This window comes from Plasmodium coatneyi, chromosome 4 (assembly GCF_001680005.1).
Source record: "Plasmodium coatneyi strain Hackeri chromosome 4, complete sequence".
Lineage (NCBI taxonomy): Eukaryota > Apicomplexa > Aconoidasida > Haemosporida > Plasmodiidae > Plasmodium > Plasmodium coatneyi.
The window spans coordinates 422807-441021 of record NC_033559.1 but is presented as its reverse complement, the minus strand read 5'-3'; the positions used below and the strand labels follow the sequence as shown (position 1 = coordinate 441021).

The 18215-nt window shown below is 40.2% G+C and overlaps 3 protein-coding genes across 3 annotated transcripts; 1 reads left to right on the top strand and 2 right to left on the bottom strand.

Moving 5' to 3' along the window:
- Positions 1–2494: 2494 nt before the first annotated feature.
- On the top strand, positions 2495–9799 carry PCOAH_00007000 (Uncharacterized protein; the record flags this gene model as incomplete). The annotated part of the gene is made up of 3 exons (XM_020057510.1): positions 2495–3149; positions 3265–3317; positions 3446–9799. The coding sequence occupies 3 exons, from the start codon at positions 2495–2497 to the stop codon at positions 9797–9799; spliced, it is 7062 nt and encodes a 2353-aa protein (XP_019913001.1).
- A 999-nt stretch (positions 9800–10798) lies between these two features.
- Positions 10799–13349, bottom strand: PCOAH_00006990 (Uncharacterized protein; the record flags this gene model as incomplete). The annotated part of the gene is made up of 4 exons (XM_020057509.1): positions 10799–12553; positions 12677–12892; positions 13052–13114; positions 13248–13349. 4 exons carry the CDS (start codon positions 13347–13349, stop codon positions 10799–10801), a joined length of 2136 nt encoding a protein of 711 aa, XP_019913017.1.
- A 742-nt stretch (positions 13350–14091) lies between these two features.
- On the bottom strand, positions 14092–16182 carry PCOAH_00006980 (Uncharacterized protein; the record flags this gene model as incomplete). Its single annotated transcript, XM_020057508.1, has 1 exon — positions 14092–16182. The coding sequence occupies one exon, from the start codon at positions 16180–16182 to the stop codon at positions 14092–14094; it is 2091 nt and encodes a 696-aa protein (XP_019913111.1).
- Between the last annotated feature and the right edge of the window lie 2033 nt (positions 16183–18215).

Here is an 18215-nt window from a genome sequence, read left to right as displayed (position 1 = left end):
GTCCGTTGGTGTGTTGGTGCGTAGCTGAGCGGTTAAGTCAGCCCTTGTTTCGTTTTCATGCACGTACATGTGCACAAGCGAGTATATGTGTATATTTTTCCTTGCCATTTATTAGCCACCTGTTTAAGGTTTTTTGCGCAGATGTTGTTGCGTGTGCTGCGTATTTTGCCCTAAGACTTTTTTGCCCCATGTTTTTGTGCAAATTTCACATGTTTATTTATTGCTTACAAGTGGACACACTCGTAGTGATGCTACTCGGCATGCACTGAGTTGCATCCTCAAGTATGCCGTTAATTACGCCTCCATTACGCCCAATTACACGTTTGCGCCAAACTTCTTTATTTTCCCCGTCACCCTACCTCGTGCAATTTGCTAATTTTCAATTTGTTTCATAATTCGCTAGCCATGAGCAACTCCACTTTGCATAAAATTAGTCTTATATGCAAATCATACCACAGAGAAAGAAGGAATGGTGTTATTGTAGAATGTGCTGTTCGTTGCAAATGCGCGCATAAATAGGACGACCCATTTGAGGTGCTCGCCATGGTTCATTTTTAACTCAGCGCAACGATTTGTCCGGCTTTGATGATCGATCGTGTGTGTACAGGTGAAATTTCTTTTTCTTCTTTTTTCATATGAGGGGGTAAAAAACGCTCTCCTTTTCGTGTTCATTAGAAGAAAAGTAAGTATAACACGAACGCAGCACTGATGTTGATAAGGAGTGCTTCCACAAAAGTTGCCGTTAAACTGATCAGCCCGTAGGGACATTTTCGCTGATAGTTCATTTATGTGACAAATTTAAATCGGGGAGAATTTTTTTGACGTAGCAATGGTTAGGGGCACATGGGCTAATGGAGATTTGGACGAAGAGGAGTCCAAATGAGGATCACATTTTCCCTTTTTCTTCGATCAGTAAAGTGCTCATTCGTGTTACAACAAGTATGCACAAACGTAGAAGACAAAACAGCTTGGTTTCTAAATATGAGCGAAATTGCGGAGAAGCTGCAAGTAGTTACGTAAAAGAACGAACAAACGTAATATGTTGTGTGTGATGCTTTGTAATCATTTCTATAGAAGCGATGGTATAATTTATTTTTGGTACTTCTACACACCGTGAAGTTTTTCCTTTACAGCTTTTTTTTTTTTTTTTTTTTTTATTTCCCATTGTGCACAATTTCCTTTTTTTTTTTTTTTTTTTACCTGTACTGTGCATGTAGAAATGAAATTTTTTTTTATTTTAATAATTTCCCCTTCCCAGACATGGAAAAAAAAAAAAAAAAAAAAAAAAAAGCTACCTAAATATACACGTAAAAAAAATGCAAAAATGGAGTTTTAAATCGGAGCATGGTTATTCATCGATATGGCGATAATAAACACGTTCAGAAGTTATACAAGTTTTATTAACTCTTCGATCGGTTTATGTTCCCGCTTTTTTTTTCCACCCTGTTAATTTTCTCCATTAAGGGTGTGAAGGGAACTTTCCGCGGTCACTCCGTGTATACATACGTACTTATGCGCACACCTGCGCGCAAGGGCTACATGTGTATGCTTACATATTTTTCGAACCGCACAGCTACGCGAGTGTGACATTACGTGTATGCAGTTCCATGCGAAATTATGCATGTGTTACCAGTTCGGGAAAATACACCCAACAGGTGGCTACTTGTGCGCATGGTTTTTCTTCGCCGCTATTTTACACATATAGACTTCTCTTTTTCGTTTTTCCTTTTAAATCGCTCAACGATGTAAGGAGTGAAAAAGTCCACGTAGGAACTGTGACTGGTACTGCGACTGTGAGATTGTAAGAGAAATTGCAACTGCGGGCGAAATGCAAAACCAGCATTAAAAACGCAGGAATGCAAATCGCGCAGGTGAATAACTACCAAACATGTTTGCGTATGCGTTAAAATTCAGTTCTAACGTATCAATTTACACAACCACATTTTTCATTCTCTTTCATTTCCACCTTTTTTTTTTTTTAAACACATTTATTGCGCATAAATTTTCCGTATTTTCACCTTTTACATGTTGAACAAACTTTTCAAGTGAAAATAGTTGATGTGCGCAAAAGTTGTTTTCAGTTTTACCCCCTTCCTTTTTTTTTAAACAAAAGGCATACAAGCTATTTTACGTTTTAAATATAGGTTAAATGATTTAGCCGTTTGCATGTTTCCTCGTTTGCGTGCCATAATGCCTTTTTTTTATTGCATTTTTTCAAATTGAAATGCATTATATTAGAATTATGACGTAGTTGTAAGCAGGAGGAGAAAAACGATCACCGTTAATAGGACACGGAATCGTATTTCGCCATCTTCTTCGCATTCTCCGTCTCTTCTCCCCCCCTTTTTTTTTTCCTTTTTTCCACGTCCTCCTTAAACGTGTAAGATTACTCATTTGGGCGCATCACGGCCCGTATACTGACAAAGTAAGACAGCAAATAGAATGAAAACGTTTAGCAGGAGTAGTGGTGTGTATGCAAGTAACATAACCGAGAATGGCGCAAAATTTAATAGGTAGGAGTAACACAACTATTGAGAAAATAAAAAATAAGTACAAAAATGACAACCTTTTAAATTACGCCAGCACAGATAACAACCGCGTGGGAAGACAAAGGGGAAAAAAAGAAAGAGACACCCACACGGGAGGAGAACGAGGAAACGAAGACGAGGAGGAAGAGATAGCCGAAGCGGAGAAGGACGAGACGGATAAAGAAAATGTAAGCAGTCACCATTCATACATAAGTAGCAAAAATGTTAACACCGCTAAAAAGGGCTCTATGCATAATGGAACAAATTTCATCGATAAGTACAAAAATTTATTCAAAAAAAGTAGTAATTCGAATGGGAGAATTAGGCAAGAGTCAGACAGCAATGGCAAGTCGGCAATCAAGCGCATATTGTCCGACAGAAATAACTCCCATATGACAAGTAGAAGTCACCTTTTAGTAGATAACGCAAAAAGGAACAACTACTATAACTTTAAAAATGAGCGTAGCAAGCTTCATAATAAGGCACCTAGTTACAGTTCCTCCAACAGGAACTTCAGTGACGCTGTTAGTTCAAAGAGAAAGTTTTATGCACTTGGAGAGATTAACACAAATAAGCATGTGGGCTTGGAGATGTACGAGCCACTGTACAGATCTAACAAAAGTAGGCAACTGAAAGAAGTTTCTTTTTTTTTTTTACGCACCACGCTTGCATGGGGGAATTTCCCCAGAGTTGCCGCACGCTTCGCATAGCATTTTTCATTTCCCCCCTTTCGTAGAGCACACGCAGAGTAGGCAGGGCTCCGAAAATACTCACAAATTTTCAGGCGTGGTAAGTGCAATTGCATGATAGCATGGTTGAATCATATCGCGGTGTACATGTTCCTGTGGGAACTGTCACCCCGGCAAGTCCCCACTGAGAGACGCTACACGGAGAAAACTTCCCTTCCAAACGTGCAGGACGTGAAAGAAGAAGATAAGGACAATGCAGCTTTGGATAGCTGTGAAGATATAAAGAAGGAAGACGACAAAATGAATAATTACGAGATGTACAAAGATAATATACATGATGGAGACTACATGGACCATTTGAAAGGAACAAAAATGAAAAACATGTTCCTTCGAAATGAAGACAATAAAAGAAACAATGAAGACAGTAAGGAAGCTAACTTCAACTTCCCCTACGGTAACAGAACATACAAGGATCATCTCGCTAATAATCAAGACGTACCGTTTAAGAATAATATTAGGTACACCTCAGCAGGGATGGAAATCCCAAAGCATAATAATTCTAACAAAGTAGACCTTAATATATTATATAATAATGATGTAGAAAAATTGAATAGCAATATGCCTGCTTATAATGACACGAGTAAGCTAATCGAGTTGCAGGAAAAGTATAAAAATAATTTTCTGTACGAAAGGGAGTTCCCAAGTCATGTTCAGGACGTGAAGGAAAGGGCAAGCAGCAAGACTAAGAAGGAGCATGAAGAGATGTACTCCAACAATGCGGTGTTGTATAGTGACACTGGGTCGAAGAACGACTTGAGGGGGAATTTCCTTAACCAAGGGGGAAACTTCGCACCGAACAGCGTAGTGAACCATACCGTAAGCAACAGAACGGTGAGGGAAGAGAGCAACTTCCCAGGCGAGAAGAAAAGCTCCGCCGAGAGGGAGTCCGAAATGATGAACAGGTATAACTACAACAGCGACAGTAGACATAAGGCAACCACCAACGAAAGCGGCATAAGTACTAGGAAGCAGAAAATTTTAGAAAATTTGATGAACATTAACAAGAATATCGAAGAAGAGAGAAGCAGATCCAATGCGAGATTGAACAGCGTGAGGAAAAATTATGCAGACAATTCATTTTACAATAATAAGAATGTTCTGCACTTGGATTATAAGAATTCCCATCACAGACGTTCGAACTCGACCAACGTGAATCTAGGCAGACATGATGTTGAGCGAGTTAGCAATTATGTAGGTTACGCTGATGACACGCAGGCCAAGGTGACCTACTACCACGAGAGGGAGTCGGGCACCATTTCAGGGTACGAAAAATATTTGCAGTTAAAGAATGGTAAAAATAATGGCCTCTTGTTGAGGAATGTTCCAGCGGATGTAGGGGTGAACGAGCCGGGTGTGAAACCGAACTATGATGCAGTGCAGGCAAGTACCCATGATACTATCCACATGAACGGAAATAACGCTGATGCACAGCACAGCGGCAATAACGCCCCTAAGCAGAATAGCATTCACGAACTGGGCGGTTTGAGAACCCTCGACTTGAATGAACTCAGGAAAAAGCACATGAACGGCCACAACAACGATACGGGGGGGAATTATTTGCAAAAGAAAGAAGCATACGACGATGAGAGAAACGAAAGTTATAACGTGTGTGTGACAAATGAAAAGAACAAAATGCAGCCGCTAATCAGTAACTACGAGGATTTATTTTCCTTTGATAAAAATATTAAAAAAAAAAATGACATTAAAAATATTGTGTGTGTGTGTCAAGCGAGCAAGCAAATGGCTCGACTGCAATTACACATGGAGGAAGGGAGACAAATGCTCGAAACGGAAAAGAACCTTTTTAAAAAAAAAAAAGACAACTTTGAAAAAAAAGTAGAAATGCTAGCAGAGAAGGAAAAGGAAATAGATAAGATACATTCCCAAATTAAGGAAAAAGAAGTTACCATTGATAAGAAAAAAAACGAAATTGAGGAGAAGGAAAAATATATCAACTCGATAAAGAATAAATATGACAATGCACAGAAGGAGTTGCTAGAAAAAATGAACGAATGTATTACCATCGAAAATAAGTGTAAAAATAAGCTGTACGAATATGATGAGAAGTTTGGACTGTTTAACAAAAAGATCAAAGAAATGGAAGAGCGCGAAAAGGAAATTGAAGGTGAGAGGAAAAATATAGAGAGAAAGGAAAAAATACTAATAAATGATAAAAAACAATTGGAAGAAGAAAAAATGCTAACCGTGAAGGAGAAAAACGAGCTGGAAATGCTAAAGAAGGAACTGGACTCCCTCGAAAAGGAGAAGAAAAAAATGATCGAATGTGAATATAGTAATTTGCAAAGTAAGGAAGAGGAACTGAGGCGAAATGAGCGCAGTAACCTGATAAAGGAGAACGAATTGAAAAGTAGAATAGACAAATATAACGACCTGATCGATGAGCTTAACAAGAGCAAAAAGGAATTTGAAAATGAGAGAATCAAAATGTTGGACCGAATGGAAAACGAAAAAAAGCAATTACAGATGGAAAAGGAAAACGAAAGGAATTACATGGTGGAGGAACTGAACAAGGAAAGGATGCTCATGGTAGAAGATGTAGACAAGATGAAAATGATCATGATGGAGGAGATGGATAGGACGAAAAATTCTATGCTGGACAATGTAGAAAAGGAAAACAAAAGGATGAGGGAAGAAGTAGAAAATGAGAGGAGAGCCATGCTAAAAGGTATGGAGGAGGATAAGGAAAAGTTCAAAGTTTATGTTGAGAAGAAGTATAAGGAAAATTTAGAAAATGAAAAATTAACACTTGAACAAAAATATAAAGAGGAAGCGAACAAACTGCAAATCGAAATCGCAAATGAGAGAAAAAAAATCATGAAAGATAGAGACTCCTTCGAGCAACAGAAAAAGATTTATGAAGAGGAATTCCGTTCAAAGTGCGAAAAGTACGAAGAGGGTATACAGAAAAAGTACGAACTGCTGGACGAGGAGAAAAGCAAAATGAAGTACCTCATTATGAAGGAGCAGGAAGAGTTAGAGAACTTCAAAAAGAGAGTATACCTAGACATCGAGGAAGAGAAAGACAAGCTCTACGTGCAGCAGGAGAAGCTAAACCTGGAAAAGGAAAATCTACAAGTGGAAAAGGAACAAATAGAAATTGAGCTGAAAAATTATAAAAACTTCAAAGAGAAGGAAGAAAACGACATAAAGATTCGAATAATAAATTTGTCACAACAGCAGGAGGATCTGAACAAGGAAAAGGAAAACATAGAGAAGGAGAAGGAAGAAATGGAAAAGAGAAGATTCGAGCTGGACGAAAGGGAACAGAGTCTACATAATGACAAACTACAGATGGAGGAGTCAAGAAAAATATTCGACGAACAGTTGGAAAAAATTAAAAAGAACAAAGAAGAACTGCTAAATTATGATAAGGACTTAAAAACGAAAGAAATCAATCTCATCGAAAAGGAGAAGGAACAGAAAAAGAATGAAGACGAACTGCATAAGAAGAAGGAGAAGCTAAACGAATTTGACAGCGACTTGAAACAGTACAGTGGTAAGCTACAAGGAAGAGAAAAAAAACTGAAGGAAAAGAAGAACGAATTACAAATGGTTAAGGATCAACTAGTGAATTATAAAAATAGCTTAAAGCAAAAGGAGGTGCAATTTCAAATGATCGAGAAGAGAGAAAAGGAACTCATCGACGAACAGACAGTCATTCAAATTGATAGGAACAGTCTCGAAGCGGAGAAAAAACAGTTCTTGCTCATGAAGGAGAAGCACGAGAAGGACACAGAATTTATACAAGAGCAGCTAAAACTGCTACATGAGCAATTGAAAAATAAAGAAAAGTCACTGAAGGAGAAGGAAAACGAGATTAACCTGTTGAATAAGTTACAGAACTGTCGAAGTAAGAATGCAAAGGGGGCAATAATATCTCTGAAAAATTTAGAAAACAGAAAACTCAGCTCGAATCTATCCAGAGCTAGCAACTCCAAGAATAAGGTTAAGGTAAAAATTATTGGCAAAAATAGATTAGACCTAATCCGAAGGAAGAATAGAAAAAAAAGCATCAATTTTAATTACAACAATTTGGAAATTAATAATAGCATTCAATATATTGATAGCATGATAAATGAGAATTTTAAAAATAAGCCTTTTTTGAAGTATAAAAATGGCAACAGTTTGGGACTATCGGAGGCGTTTCATCCGTCAGACCGGGTAGGCAACAGTGATATGAGGATCAATACGACAGTGAAGGAGTCTAAACCGGGGGGGTCAAATAGAATGGATACGTATGACAGTAGTGCACCCCAGGTGGACGCTTCGTACGGTCCTATTAATGAGAAAGGCGGCGTTATTAACGTGTCTACCACCTATGGTAGAAAGAATACGGTCGATTATTCGCTAACCCATGACGGGGCGCACTACTCGGATAACAACTCCAGTAGGAAGATGCACCCGGGTAGCAAATCTAGAAGTAACTTTGAAAAGGATCCCTTCAATCAAGTGGGTACTTTCGCAATAAATGACAACCATCAAATGGTGAACAAGAACGATATGGTGGGCAATGTTGGGGACGATATGGCGAATGAGTATGCAGAGAATTACAATTACGGCTACGGAGGGGAAGGTGGTGAGACCTTAGAGGAGGGGCGGTACGAGAGGCAGCGCAGCACCTACGCAAACGTTCCTCATGGGAATAAGACCACCTCCCCGAACGAAGGCATCTTCAGCGACGGTCACGGGCAGCGGGATCGACGTGATAACCGTGACAACCGCAACAGTCACAACAGTTACAACATTAACGACCTGAGCACGAATATCAAGATGGGAAACAGCAACTTGACTTACGCTTCAAACATGAGGACGGCCTCGAGGATGAATTTCAAGGAGCACCGACTGCAGGCGCATGGAGAAAACATGCTGGCGTCCCTAAACGTGAACAATTTAATAGAATCCGATTTGATAGATGTAAAAAGTAACTACGGTAATTCATCGGGTAAGCAGAATAGTAAGTACGACGGGGATTTTCTCCTCACGGATTATGAGCAAAGAGACATGAACGTAATTACGGGGGAGGACCACCAGTGCGAACAGCAGCAACAACAGCAACCATCCCAACCGTCGCATCAGGGGGGGATGGACTATGGAAATTATGAGGGGAGCAAGGAACCCAAGCAGGACGTCCAACGGATTGATACCATTAACAAAAATATTAGCACCATTAACGATGACGTGGATCACATAAACAGCAACATAAACAACATAAAGGATAATCTGCACAAAATTAACACCCATGTTCATGGAGGAGAGGACATACAAAGGGGGTTCCCTCCGAAAGGGGATGGAGGGATGGCAGCTCAGGGGTTTGCGAAAGGCAACGACCACATGAGCAAAAACAGAAGCAGAAATGGGAACGCAAATGGGAACACAAATACAAATGGAGGTGGGAAAAATTTAGTCCCGCTCAACCAGATAGACAACCTGGTAAACAGAAACATGCAGTCGATAAACCACATGTCCAACTTAATGCAAAGTGGGAAGAAGATGAAAGGGGCACTGAACAAGCAGACGGAAAATAGCAGAATCGCCAATCAGGCGAAAAAGAAGGACAACAGAGGTAACACAGATAACAGGGACAACCTTTTCAATTACAACGGTGAAGAAAATGAATCGATAAAAAAGGAGAGCAGCTTTAACGAATTCCTGGAGGAGATAAATTCTGAAAAGTACTACGGTAATGTTGGTAAGGGTGTCTCTGAAAAGGAAAACGAGGATTTTTACCATAACATGGAAAAATCACTAAACAGTAGAAATATGAATGATTCGTTTGAGTACAAACCTTTGGGGAAGCCAAGCGGGGGTGGTGCGTATGAGGAGGACTACGGGAACGAGTACGGAGGTGGCACGCACAACCGTATCCGTTACGACGGTACGAGTAGACCCTTGAAGGCAGCCCCCCAAAAGAAAACCAACGTCAGGATGATGGCAGACAACGGTTACAACAGTGACAGTAACGTCCTGAGGGGTAATAACCTCCCCTCAAGTGAAGAAAATTGTAGAAGATTGAATTCGAATTCGATCCACCAAGGGGATGGAAACAACTTCAAGACGCGAAACAACAGCAGTAACGTCTACTACGAGAAGGATCATAATGCTCCCCAAAATTACAGGAATGAAGTAACACGCAACATGCGGAATAAGAAGCAAGAATTCTACGAAGATAATTTTGCTCCAAACACAAATGAGCAGAAGAACCCGTTTTATGATAAAAGTGGTAAACAGCTAGATCAGGTTGGCAACCCTGCTGGGCGGGAAGGCAGCCGAGGTAACAAGGCCAATTTAGTCGACGCAACCACGAACAGGAACGCGCACAGAAGCGCCAGCAATAATGCTAACAAAAACGCCAACCTGGTGGGGATAAAGGGATTCATGAAGGGGATGCAAAATGGGCGTGAGCTTGGCACCACGGGCAGCGGCGGGAATAGCATAATCGAGCAGCTCGACAAAACATTGCTGAACAAGTCTATCATGATGAACAAGGGTAAAAAGAAGTGAGCACAAGGTGGTGGCAGGAAGTGCTAATGCGTGGTAAAGTGGAAAGACATAGCCAGCAGGAACGACGTTGCGATGTACCCACTTTGTAAATGCCCTCCCCTGAATGCGGCGCGTCGTGGGAATCACTGCCAGTGGTCGATGTGATAAAATCAGGGTCATAAATGTTTAAATAAAGGGCTATCCATCTATGTGCATATATATACCTGTGCATTTGCATGTGCCCCTATCATCCAACGTTCCAACAATCGGCATGGAATATACTGCCTTTCCTAATGAGGCATTTAATGCATGCACGAATGGGTAGCCTAGGTGTGCCTCTGCAGAAGTCTCACTTTGAAGCAGAGAGTCCACGTAAAAAAAGAAAACTTTTGGCGTGCAGACAGTAGCACCTTTTTTAAGTCATAAAAACATTTGTTTTCATATTTTTAGCTTTTACTTTTTTAGGTCTCCCAATTTTGAGTTTTGCTCCTATGAGTGTGTTCTGCCTGCGCTCGGCTCTCTTCTTCTTTTTCATGTTTATTCATTTTTAATTAATGACTTCCCAACTTATGAAGTATGTGTATGCTCCTTTTTAATTATGGCGTTCTCTCATGTGTGCCATTTTTAAGACGAAGGGTGGGGTCCGTTTGAAGGTTCGAGCATATTTTAGACGTCTCCTTAGAGCGGGGGAAGGCACAAGTGAGGGAACTTCCTTTGCTGCTGTCATCGGATTTCTTTTTCCCCATCTGTCCAAGCACACTTTTTTTCAGTGCAGCAAAGTTTACATTTTTGGGGAAGCTGGACACACCTTTTGTAGGTTAACCCGCCGTATGGGCATTCCTCGTGGGGTCGTTTTCTCGAGGGAGCGAAATAATCACTCCGCTATAAACAGGCATGCACGCATAAGCGTGCCTTTTTTCGCCGCGTGGGTAGATATGCAAAAATGCGCATATAAAAATGTTTAAAGGGAGACAATACACGGGGGGCGTTTTCTATAAACATATTGAAGTGCTGGCCGTTTCATTTTCTGTGCTTTTTTTTGAAGCCGCTTTTTTCATTATCGTTCCCCTTAGCAGTTGAACTCACGTAATTTATTAGTTCTTTAACTGTGTGTAGACCCAAATTGGAGTTCACCTTAATGTCCACTGGTTGCTTCGCCATATCGTGAGAATTTCCATTCGGGTGATTATTACAATCCGCGCCAGGCTGGTCTTCACCCCCTCCGTTGATGAAACTCAGGATATGCTCATAATTCTCTAGCTGGCCAATTTCCTCCACGTAATTTTCAAAGGTTTGCATTTTTTCTATCGGAATGGAATACTCGTTGTGGTAACTATAGAGCGTCTTAAAAATGGACGACTGAATTTTGTCGTTATCTTCATTGAACCTTCTCATGTGTTCATACTCATTGTAGAAGTTGTGAACGTTCTCGTTGAAGGGGAAGGGGTTTATTCCTTGGGAGGGCTCTTCCTCATTTATTATTGCACTGATTTGGTTCGTTTGCATTACGTGGTCGATTTGCTTGTTTGGGTTTGTTTGCTTGGTGGGATCCTCTACTGTGCATATTTCCCCATATTGTGTGTCCCCTTCATTTCCGTGGTTCTTCTCAGGGGAGTCTCCAAGCTCTTCCAAATCGGCACCAGAGAGGCGCTCTTCGATCATTTCATATTCCGGTTCGTCAGCGGCATCATCGTTTAGGGCTAACACCTCACAATCAGCTATGTCTTCGTAGCTTCCACTAAAGTAGCTCGATATATTAAAGTCGATGTTATTTTCTATCACTTGGTCTAGTTCCGCATTCTCCTTTTGCGGATTTGCCACCGATCTGTTCTGAATTATATCATTATTTCGTAGCTCTTCTTCAACTGCGTTGCTCAGCGGATTAGCATCGATGGCGCTGCGTCGATTCTGTCCATCCACTTCTTCACCGCTCATACATTCCGCAGCTTCTAAATGGTCCCTAGTTATGTATTCATCATTACTATTGGGGTGGTACTCATTTGGGTAATGTTTTTCCCCTTTAGATGTTTCCTCATTTGTGAGGCATTTTATTTCTTCCTTCTGGTCAGCAAAATGGATGCTCCCACGCAGGCCAACTTCTCCCTCTTCGCGCATTTCCTCGTATTGTTCTGTTCCTCCCGATTTGGAAAGGGTGCTCTCTTTGTCTTCTTCACGGTGGGTGGACATTTTTCCTCCACCTGAGTGGTCATCCTCGGCTGCGTCGTCCCAGTCGATCACGTCATGCTCACAAAGTACATCTTCCACATAGGGCTGATCATCTTCTCCTTCGAGAGGGTTACGTAACTCTTCCGTGTGGGTATCCTTCCTTCCGCGTGAACTGAGCTCCAAAAATTGGTGTTCCTTAAACGTGCCACTTTTTTCCGTTCCAGACACACTGCTACAGTGTTCACTGCCAAATTGGTATTGTTCATCCAAGAACGGGGGAGAGTTAGTCCCCCCTTGAATCTGCCCCATAATGGACTCAGAGAACTCATCACTTTTGTTGCTTAAATTGTGTGGACGTTCTCCCTGGTCCAGTATGATGCTTTGATAAATTTCGTTAATGTTCAAATCGCATAAATTTTCTATATCGAAATGTTTGTCGTCCCGGCTATGGTCCGCTTCCTCCGGCTGGTTGATCGGGGCCCTGTCAGCACTTCCCGTCTTATTTTCGACACGTGCGTTTACGTTTGCGTTTGCATTTGCGTTTTTTTTTGAGTGTGTGTTTTCCCTTTCGCCTACGTTCCTGTCTGAAAGCGTCATCCAGGCGTATTCCTTGGAAAAAAAAAAAAAAAATTGCACAAAATGGTGAGTCGCTAGATAGCTAAAACGAACAGGTCATAGGTCCGACATTTTCTTTTTATCTTCTTAAAATGCCCCCTCCGTCAGCGCTCCTACCTGTAACTTAAGGACGCGCCTTTCCTTCTCGTCAATTTCTTCCTTTTTAAGAAGCAAATTTTTAAAGACCTTATAAATGCACTGATAATATTCCTGTTCATACAGAAATATATCTGCAAAGTAGCTGTTGTATAGTTCCTTCGTTTTTTCGAGATGTTCCGTTTCGATTTTTTCTTTCTCTTTGGCCAGTTCGCTGTATAGGTGCTCTTTCTCTTTCTATAAGGGGGTATATAACAGGGGAAGAGAGAATGCATACATATACAAAATGGCATCACATATGAAGGTATAGTTGCACAGATTCTCCTCACTATGTCTGCCCGATTTAGCGATTGCACTCCCCTTTGAAGGTAAATTGGGTGCAATTTCCCTGCGTACATTGAGAAAATATCTGTCCATGTAGATCTCTTTCCTCTTTTTCTCGAGCGACGCCTTGAGCTCCTGCGGGTGGGTAGAAGTGGATGTGTGCCCCTTTCTGGATGCTCATTTGTTTAATTAATTTGTCACTTTGGTTATATGCTTTGCCCCGGGGCATACAGTAATTTCCACTTTTTTCTCCGCTCTCCTTCCTTACCCTCTTAAGCTGCTTCACCTTTTGCAGCTTCTTCTTATATTTTTCTATCATGTAGGAGCATTTTATCTGAAGGGCCTCACCCGAACCGAACTCCAAAGACATTTTCTCCCTTCTTAATCGTGCACAGTTGGACAATTTGGCTAGATCCTATTCTTGTGCATTTCTCCCCTTCCTTCTGTTTGCATGGCCCTTTCAGGTTATTAATGGGTGTCCTTTCAACTCTGCGTGGGGATACTGTATCGCAAGTTTGCTACGAACTGGAAGGGGCACTGGTGAGGCACACCCATATGTGCATGCGTCAGCATATAGACTTTTTTTTTACCACTACGTGGCTCACGCGCTGGGGCAGTGGTGTCCCTCCTGGGCATGGATAAACGCACATACGTGAAGAAAATCATCAGAAGGGTGCACTTCCATTCGTAGCACGCGCAAAAAGTAGACGCACGTAGGGGCGTAGGGACAGACTACCTCCCCCTTTGTATACTTCCATGCAGAAAGCGTTAGAAGCCCTTAAGTAGCAACTCTTGCTGCACTCAGCACAATTTTGCGCGGCGTAATTTTTTCGCTTTGTAAACTCAAGTTGGAGGTCACCCAATTGGGTCTTTAAAAATGGCGGTATGGTTCAGAAAAAAAAAAAAAAAAAAAAAAAAAAATAGACACTTTTTAAAGGTATACAAAAATGTGATAACATTTGACGAATATTTAACTGTTCAATTATTTTCTTTTTTTTTCTTCATCTGCATAGATGTACACTAAGCGGGAGAGTAAACTTAAAATTTTTTTTTTTTTCCATTTTCTGGTACGCTAATTTTAAAAAATTGCCAACGTGAAAGCGAGTAACGGGCTAATACCTCTTGGGCATCTTCTCCAGAAAGTTGCTGATGAGGTTATCCGCGAAGGCATCATTCGTTATGGTAATTTTGTTAAGTTCGTAGAGTTCCTTAAAAAAATTGTATCTACTCATCTTGAGCTCGTAGCTGTTGTTTCCAAAGCTGCTTTGGAGAGTCCTAATGAGCCACTGCTCCTGTATGATAAAATCTGCAATGCTGTAGGGGATCATTACACGAAGCAATTGATACGTATTTATCTGAACCTCTTGGTCATCTATTTCTTTTAATATTGTGATAACCTTTTGGAAGAGGACATCGTGAATGAGTTGTTTGTTCCATTGAGCACCCATGCATTCGGCTGGTATTATTTTTATCCATATATTTATTGCGTGTTTTAAAACATTCGTGTGTGAGTGTGTGTTTATGTTATTAATTACAATAAGGTGTGCATTCTGGTTTAGATTTACAAGAGCTTGACAAGACGCCTTCATTGAAAAAAAGTAGCCAAAGGATTTTATGCCAACAATTAGCTTTTCCACGTTGGCACTACTACCGTTAGTGGAATCGTTCGCCAGATAATAAATGATCGTCTTCATGAGAATATTGTCATGTGCGGTGATTATAAAATGAAGAAGAGCTGAACTTATTTTGGCGTAACAAATGAGGGAGTTGAGTATACTCAGGGGAAGAACATCATCGTCTGGATTGTGTAGATCCTTCAAGACGGTGTGCAAAAGATAGCAATTCTGCACAGTACAATCACTGTAGTATTCGTTTTGCACAAATTTCGAGAATATTTCCAGCACATTTATTTTCAGCAGTAAATCCTCCTTCTGGTATAACATATATAAATATTTGTATACATTAATTTTTACCATTTTGCATATTTGACTTAACTGTATATTATGCTTTTTCATTTCATCCTGTACGATATTTTTACTTACAAAGGATATGTCATCATAGGTGCATTCCTCTTCTTCGTAGTTGCTATCGTAGGTGAAGTTTTCCAAATTGGCATCGTCATCATATTTGTCCGTTGTTCCATGCGGCACATCACCACCCGTGTGTGTTTCTTTCTTTTCCCCCTGGTGAGACATACCAACGTCCTGTTCAACATTCTCCTGCATCACGCTTTTTTTCTTCTTCGTTTGAAAAATGTTGCAAATTTGTTGGCTGTTTATATTTGCACACTCTGCAATGAGATCGAGCAATCGTAGGCGTTGCACATTGTCCGAATGTTCCAAAGACTTCTTAAGCTTTTTTAAAAAATATAAATCGAAAATTTCACTCACGTGTTTATTTTCTTTCACTAAAAGTTTCACCATTTCGTTGGAGCGATTGAAAGAGCACAGCGATTTACTGAAGATACAAATTTTAATCATTTTTAAGTGGATGTCTTGCAAACATTCTCCATCTTCCATGATATATTTTTTTAAATTTTTCAAAGTGAATATTTGTATGTATATATTTTGCTTATACAACGCCCTTAACAACAGATTGGTCATTTTTTCGTTGGAAAAAATAATTTTCCTTCCCAAACTTAAACTGAAAATATTCCTAATAATGTACGCAATGATGATTAACGTAATTTCATATATCTGGGATTTCTCACATTGCATGTCCAATATTTTATATTCCTCATCATTCACTTTTTCTATTACTAAATTTTTCACTACGTCATTTATTATTTCCATTTCGCCTGATTTGTTCATATCATTTGGAACATAAAATGCTTTTAAAAAATTATCCAAATATTCGAATGTTTGTTCGATTTTTTCTTCATACAATTCTTCACTTACAGTTGGGTCGAAGTAATTAATCATATCTTCCCCCGAATCTTCTTTCCTTACTTTATACTTCTTGTCTGTCCCACTCGGTGGTAACTCCTCCTGTTCGTCTTCACTCTTCAGGTATTCACTCCCCACCTCCTCATTATCAAATTTGTCATCTTCCGTTAGCAAATTGGAATAGTAGTTGTATGAGTATAGGAGGTCTTCTATGTTTATTTCCTTCTGCAGTGAAAGCAGCAGCTCGTTGGTGAATGTCTTTTTGTAGTAGCCCTTGATGGCGTTCACCTCTATGATGTGTTTCTGTTCCTGTTTCATTTTGTGTCTCGGTGGGCAGATCACACAGGGGATGCTGATATATGACGGTTGTTTGCCCTTTGGCAGTTTCTCCGTATATCTGCTTCACCACTTAGGCGAATGAAGCGGGCGCTATCAAAAAAGTATGTACCGCTCCTCCTCAGTTACGCCGTTTCTGGGCGGAACTGTTTGCCTCACTTTTGCTCAATCGGGAACGGTTGAACGGGTGGGCCAACAGAGTAGTGCGCCAATGTGGTGAGAACCTGCCAGATGTTTACCAAAATAAACGATTATACTTTTACTTCACACGGGTGTGTAAGTAATAAAATAATGATCAAACCTGGGAGGAGGCGAACTGGTAGCGCAGTTTTCTTAGCAGTGGATTATCGTTTCATTCTTTGTTTATTTTCATGTTACATATTTATTATAAGATACTTAAAAAAGGAAAAAAGGGGGCAGCAAGCATAATCATTCGAGCTTGTAAACATCGCAGCACACGTGGTAAAATACTCGTATGTGTGATTGTAATTTTGGTGTTCTTCCCGTTTCACCGGTTTGAAAAAAAAAAAAAAAAAAAATGGATAGTCGTTAAACGCGCTGTTAAGGTGTGATCGCCTCCTTTGGAACTAATAACAAATAGCCATTTCCCTTGCGACCTAGTTGCGCTAGCATGTATGCACATACATTAATGTGCATGTTCACGTTTACCCCTCCTCGTGCATGTGATCTGCATGCGTACATTGCTCTTTCGGGGGCGGGTGGAGCGAAAATTCGAAAAGTTAAAAAATAAAAAGTGCACGTGAACAATTGAAAATAAAGGCTATTTTTTTTCCCCCTTCTCACAAATTGCAATATTTTTTGCGAACGGAAAGTTCAGTTCAACGCAGAACAAAGAGACCCTCTAAATTTTTCCAAAATTGTAGCCATTTTTAAAATACTTTGATCACACATTTTTACTTACACAGTCATAATATGTGCTAAACGGAAAAGGGGCGCGGTGGGTGTTACTGAAACCAAAGTCTGGCATCACTGCCTGGGGGCATATGCCCTTGTTTACGTTGGTACAGTGTGCGAATAAGAATAATTTGGCATCCTCTCCACTTCCACGTAAAACCCCATTCAACGTAAAAGTATCATCACAATGTGGGAGTCATCCTTCCTGTGGCGAAATTTGCTTGCCATGTGAAGGGTTAAAAATATTTTCGCGGGGCCCTTTTTAATGTGTTGCAGGAGGAAGATCAACATGAGAGAACTGGGCATGTGTAACTTTCGCAAGTTCGTAGCCACGTCGTACGTCGTTCATTTGCACATTTATAAGTTCACCGTTCATCATTCGCAGATCACCCTTTTGTGCCCCCTTTGTCTTAAAGGGAAACACCAGACCAGCGTGTAAAAAGGGAAGAAGCAACGGTGCAGAAGGGATTTCTCCTCCCCATCGTCCTCACAAACTTTTATATGGCCTACTCCTACACCATGCCTTCTTCATGAACAACGAAGGCGCCTTAAGAGGTACCTCCACTACACACCACACCTATATCAAATTCGCGGTTGTTTTGGCGCTAAAAAATGCGTCTTTTAGGAAGGCTTCACGTAAGCTGCTGAATTTTTAAAAAAGTTTAAGAAAATGGAGAGGGAACAAAAAAAAAAAAAAAAAAAAAAAAGAAGAAAACTCTTAAAACGTGCCTCTGTAAAAATTCCTCTACCCAAATATGCATTTATAAGCGATAACACATGTGCGACCAAATTGCGAACACTTCCACTTTGGAATTTAATTTCATTCGATGTGTCAAGTGTGAGCCAAAGTATAGCAAAAAAAGGGAAAAAAAATAAAAAAAAAAACACATATTAAAAAAAATATATATATATTATAAATATGATTATAGAGAGTGCGCGCTTTTTACTCCCTCAAATTGATCTTTAAAATATTCACCCCTATGGGTGTTATAAAAATGGAGTTTCGCTTTACATATTTTTTCTACTAACCGGAGGCAATTTTTTGTTTTCTCTTAGAGTTGTTAAAGTGAATCAGTCCAGTCAACTCTTTAAAACGGCAA